A 6,000-nucleotide genomic window follows, 5' to 3' on the forward strand; every position below is an offset into this window, starting at 1 on the left:
GGCTGCTCTTGCAGAGGATCTGGGTTTGGTTCCCAGTACCCACACGATGCCTAACACCCACCTATAACTCCAATTCCAGGGGGTCCGATGCCCTCTTCTGATCTCCAAGGGCTCTAGGCATGCATATGATGCACTTACATATACGAATGCATTCACATATACACTTAAAATAAATGAACAAATATTTTAAAAAATGTTTTAGGGGGCTGGAGAGATGGCCCGGCAGTTAAGAACACTTGCTGTTCTTCCACAGGACCTGGGTTCAATTCCCAGGACCCACATGGTAGCTAACAACCATTCATAACTCCAGCTCCAAGACATCTGAAACCCTTTTCTGGTCTCAGAGGGGCATTGTACACATGTGGTGCACTTACATACATGCAGGCAAAACACTCATACACATAAAATAAAAATATTTTAAAAAATGTTTTAGTAGGTGCTTAGAAAGAAGAACTTTGGTTCTGGGTAATATGGAGGACCAGAAAGTGACTGTGAGTGCCCCAGGTTAAGAGAAGTCAGTACAGGAAAGAAAGGGGGCCAGTGCAATGGCTCAGTGGGCCGAGGAACTCAGGTCTGACAACCTGAGCTTTATCCCAGATCCCAAGAGTGGCAGGAGGAAAACGACTCCCGAGTCTTCTGACCTTCAAATGTGTTGTTGCATGCACACATCTGCACTCACACACACACAGTAGGTAAATTTTAAAAAACTTAAAGAAAGAAAAGGCTCTGTTTCAAAGAAAGAAAGAGCAAAGAGGAAGAGCATTGGAAATTCACAAAGGCATCGATGGAACAACTGAAAAGTATGGGGAAAACAATGGACAACCAACTGAAAAGAAGCCAAGCTGAACACAGCTCCAGCCATCTGGCTCCCCTGGAGGGATATAACAAGAAATCAATAGCAAGAGATACTACAGTAAACGGAAAGTGGTGGTATATGCCTGTAAGGCCAGCACTTGGGAGGTGGAAGCAGGAGGCAACGTCATCTTTGGCGGCATAGCAAGTTCAAGGCTAACCTAGCCTACAAGAGACCCTGTCTCAAAGCAAAACAAACAAAGGCAAGCAAAAAAGACAAGAACAACAACAAAAAGCCCCAACCACACAAAACTATATAAATACTTGGAGACTGAATGAATACACTTTTGAATGACCAGTGGATCACTGAAGAAATCAGGGAGGAAATTTTAAAAATCCTAGAATAAAATGTAAATGGGGGCTAGAGGAACAGCTTAGTGGTTAAGAGCACACTGCTCTTCCAGAGGACCCGAGTTCAATTCCCACCACCCACGTCCAGCAGCCTCTAAATCAGCTCCAGGGCATCTTCTGGCCTCCTCCTATACCTGCACTCACATTTACATACCCACACCCAGACACAGAACTAAAACAAAACAAAAGGACCAGGCTAGATGTTCACCAACGGATGAACGGATAAAGAAAATGTGGTATATACACACAATAGATGTTTACCTTCTTAAAAATGAAAACCTGCCATCTACAGGAAAATGGATGGAACTGGAGAACATTATGCTAAGAAATAAGGCAGACTCAGACAAATACTACATGTGTTCTCTCATATGTGGAATTAGGAAGTGTGTGTGTGTGTGTGTGTGTGTGTGTGTGTGTGTGTGTGTGTGTGTGTATGTGTGTGTTTAAGCCAGCTCTGGCACACTGTTACCTACAAGTTGTCAAACCCGGGTGGCTACTGGGAAGTGGTGGCATCTGTCATGCAGTTATGCAAATCCCCTCCTGTTGGGGACGGAGTGTGGAGAAGGGACACATGGCTGTGTGTGTCGGCAGAATATTGGATTCACAGGGCATAAAAGCAGGAGAGATCTGTGTGAGGTAAGGAACAGCAAGAGAGGCTGGACGACAGGGCAGTACAGTGTGGGATGAGATGAGTAAGAACCAAGTATGATGATATATATGTGCAAATGTCATAACAAAACCCATTGCTTTGTGTTCACTTAAAAAAGGAACAACTTAGCTGCAGAAAACGTAGAGTTCAGCAAACATTTTTGTCATGGGTCACTTAAAAAACTAATCCACTGAAAGACAGCTCTTTTTTTTAATATAACTGACAGGTTATTAGATGTGTTCTACGTGAATGATTTCTATTTTTTAAAACATTTTAAGTGTACTAGGGAAGCTCATTACTCAAAGAATTGTAACTGACGGCTGTTTATCTAGAAAGCCTGTCTTTTCCTTCTTTCTTTCTTTCTCTTTTTAGCACTTGGGAATCAAATCCAGAGCCTTGCACATGGTAGGCAAGCACTCAACTGCTGACCTATATCCCAAATGAACTAACCCCTTCTATTTTATCTGTAGTATAAATCCAATTTTTTATTGAATTTTTCATATTGGAGTGGCTTAAGGTAGAATAAAGCTGGACTGAATTATTGTACAAGGCTTCAGGCTTAATGAAAATTTCAGTTTAGATTCCTTCCATTTTATTCTTTTGGTCTCAATAAATTAAATAAACTAAAATGAATCCTACCTTTCCACAAAAATGAAACACAGCCTCAGTTCAGTCTGTTAGCTAATACACTTATCAGCAAAGGGAACTTGTTCAACACTTAAGGTGACCAGTCCTACACAGAATGTGGCAAGAAGGGAATGACCTTGTAAACCCAGCTTAAAAATAACAGTAAAACCAATTTACCTCCTCTGGTCTCTACATACATGTTCATAAGCCTGTGTGCACAACAGCATATACACGTGCAGCTGTACACAAAGAGAAATAAATGTACATACCCTGCCCCCAAAGAAAACCAAAATACAATTTCATCTACTTCCAAAGATAGCAACTCTCGTAATGGGAAATTTTAGCTGTAAGTTATTTCCAAGAGAGAAAACAAAATGTTTCTATTATGGAAGATCTTTGAACACAGCAAGCAGATCTACTTGTACTACAGTCAGTGTAACATAAATAAGTTTGCTTCCTATCTTATCTCTGGCAGCCAGACTCAAAAGCAGAGGGGCCTGAAACACTTAACTAGCTAGTTTGGAGTGAAATGGCTGGCACACTATAAAGGTGACATCAGTGAGTATTTGCTCTAAGTCTGGAGCTTAGATTTGGATAAAGTACTTGGGCAGATGTCCCCTAAGGGACCATGAGTATAAGGCTTAGTCCTCAGGTTGGCACTACTGGGTTCTGAGGGAACCTGTAGGATTTAGGGCCTGACAGGAAGGGTTTAGGTCATGGGGGCATGTCCTCGAAATGGGCTGTGGGTCGGACTCCTTTCTCTTCTGTACCCTGGTTCATGAGGTAAGTGGTTTCTTCCCCCAAGTGCTCCTGCCATGCCTCGCTGGTTCTTCAGAGCCCAAAGCAATGGGGCCTCCTGATTTCAGAATAGAACCACCTGAACTTTGAGCCAAAATAAACTATAAATTAATTATATCAGTATTTTGTTGTAATAAAAAGACACTTAAACCTCCTGGGAAAATACATGAAGGACTTTAAAAATGCACAGATCCCACTGAGACTATTTGTCTCTCTTTTCAAGTAAGGGTCTCATTTATTACAGCAAACTCTAAGCACAGCTAATGAGAAAGGACCTGAATCCCACAGACTATTTTCTTGGTAATTTGGCCTCCGAATTTATTGCCTGGCAGTCAGACTGTAAACTATCTTCATCTGAAGAGCAACCCTGCTCTCTCCAATTGGTGCTCTAACATGCTGCTGGCTCTACTTACTTGGAATGCCTTCTGCCCCACTTAGCTGCTTCTACTCACATATCTTTACAGATTCAGCTAAGGGGTCACCTTAGCAGTATTTCTGATTATCTTTCGTGTTACCTTAAATTTTTATTGAGGTTATTTTTGTTTCCTTCACTAAAGTGCATGAAAGGCAGGAACTATATCTTGGTCATCAGTGCATCTTTAACATCAAACACTGTATGATTCTTGGTAAAAGCCAGGAGTTTGCTGTTGTTGGTTGAAACACCAATGACAAGCTGGACTGGAACTCACTTGGGAGCCCAAGCTTACCTCAAAGTTGCAGTGATTTTCCTGCCTTAGCTTCCTGAGGGCTGGATGGATGGGATCACAAGCAGGAGATAACTAATTACAAAGGGCCCTCTTTCTCCTCTTTAAAGAGAGACGTCTGTAAAGAGATCTGGTGACTTCTGCAGTATATTTTCATATGTGACATTCCACAACTACAAGTTTTCACAAATCATTGCATAGGTTTGGTAATGCTGAAGATCTGGTACTGTGCCAAAATCCAAACTATCCCAGGCTAGTAACAGATGCTCCAAAATGTATGAATACAGAATGCCTGTCTCAAGGACAAGAAAATGGGAATCCTGTAATAAAACGACAGCTGTTTTCCTGACAGAGATCTAATCCATCATTACCTTTGTTTCGACAGTATCTTAGAAATAAGAAATATGGGGTTTTAGAACATTTGGTCATTTAGTCAATCCACACTACTTTGAGTTGCCGCAACCTTAAGGCTTTCGATTTTTTTGTAACTAATTTTGACTGTTTTTTAATTAATCCTGGTTGAGAACTACTTCTAAACTTAGAATAATCAATTGTTCTATGCACCAGGTTAGCTGCACGAAATAAACAGTTCAGTCAATTCACTTCTTTTAAAAAAAACAAAAACAAAAACTTAGGGTCTTCTAATTCACTCGGTCTAGCCGGAGACAGGTCCCCGTGGGATCTGAGTGGCCAGCACCGGAGCCTGGCGCAGCTCTCCATGCCGCCAGCAGAGAAGCCGCCCTGGCTGACTGGGGCCTCGCCTCGCCTCCCTCCGCGCCCGCGCCAGGCCAGCCCGGCAGCACCTGGCCGGCCAGTACAGGCGGTGCACTTGAGCCGTCTGCAGGCCCAGCTCCTAGACCCGGCAATCAACAAGTGTCCGCTGGCCCGGGCTGCCTCCCTCGCTCAGAGGCCAGCGCCCTCCTTAAGCCGTGTTCACCCGGCCCGCGGCCCTTTCCTCCGCCGTCCCTCAGGCGCTAGGCCCCGGCCGGATCGCCGGCGTCGGAGAAAGGAGACCGGGGAGGCGTGAGGGCGGTGCAGCCCCCGCCTCTGCCCCGCCGTCCAACCCGGCCCGGCCCCCGCCCCCCCCCACACACACCCCCGCTTACCATGTTGGCGGGCGGCGGCCCAGGCCGAGGCTCTCGGTGCCCCGCTCCCGAGGCTGCCGGCCGTCTACTCCTGCCCGTCCGCTGTAGCGGGACTTAGCAGAGTTCTCGGTCGGAGAAGCGCACCAGGCAGCGGCAATAACTGCGGGCCCGGCGTACGGCAGCCATCTTCACAGGGCAGGGGGCCGGGGCCAGGCGCGCTGCTGCAGGCGGGGACTCGGACTGCGGAGGGGCGACGGCGGCCAGCGGATGCCGAGTACCGGAGAGGGGAGGGCGGCCAGGCGAAAGACGTCCGACGCGGTTGCGGAGCTGCCTGCTCTGCTGCAGAGCCTGCGCCGCCGTACCGCACATGCGCTCTGCAGCCCGCCGCGCGCTGCTCGCCGTCCCAGGCCGCGTGATAAGGCCTTGGGCCTACTGTGTTCGTAGCAGCACCAGGTTGGGCGAGGCCGCGGGGCCCCACGCATCCCACCTCGGCCCAGGGAACACCAGAGAAGACGGGAGCAGGCTTTAACACAAAGTGCTTTAACTTTAGAGTAGAGCCCCTGACTTGACTGGATCCTAACTGGATTTTAGGGGACGGTCGTTTCGTGGCCCTGGGCACTGAATACCAGGCCAGAATGCGGGGACAGAGCGACACTCGACAGCAGTCACAGGCTATTAGGAACACTCAACCTCACAGACTCCAGACGCAGGAAAAGGCGTCCGGCAGAGGAGCAAGTCGCACCAAGGGTTGTCGAACTACAGATCCCACAATACAACGCGAGGCCTGAAACCCGAGTTTGTGGGGAACGTCGCTGCAAGGCACTCTGGGATTTGTGGTCGGCTGTTCGACGTTGAGTCGGAATTTGCACACCCACCCAGCTCCGCCTTTCAAAACCCAAACTGCGGATTTCTTGTCAAGAGAAGGCACTGGGAT

General features: G+C 47.0%; 1 protein-coding gene across 3 annotated transcripts in view; it reads right to left on the reverse strand.

The window, feature by feature from the left end:
* Positions 1–5,612, reverse strand: part of Fbxo9 (F-box protein 9) — a 55,166-nt gene extending 49,554 nt beyond the window's left edge. For all 3 annotated transcript variants that reach the window (XR_001872522.2, XR_001872521.2, XM_017799018.2), the window contains exon 1: positions 5,088–5,612. Coding sequence is in view for 1 of the 3 variants with exons in the window: in XM_017799018.2 (XP_017654507.1) it covers positions 5,088–5,090 (3 nt within the window). In the remaining 2 variants the exon portion in view is untranslated. The remainder of the gene's footprint in view (positions 1–5,087) is intronic.
* Between the last annotated feature and the right edge of the window lie 388 nt (positions 5,613–6,000).

This window comes from Nannospalax galili, unplaced genomic scaffold, assembly GCF_000622305.1.
Source record: "Nannospalax galili isolate Female #2095 unplaced genomic scaffold, S.galili_v1.0 scaffold930, whole genome shotgun sequence".
Lineage (NCBI taxonomy): Eukaryota > Metazoa > Chordata > Mammalia > Rodentia > Spalacidae > Nannospalax > Nannospalax galili.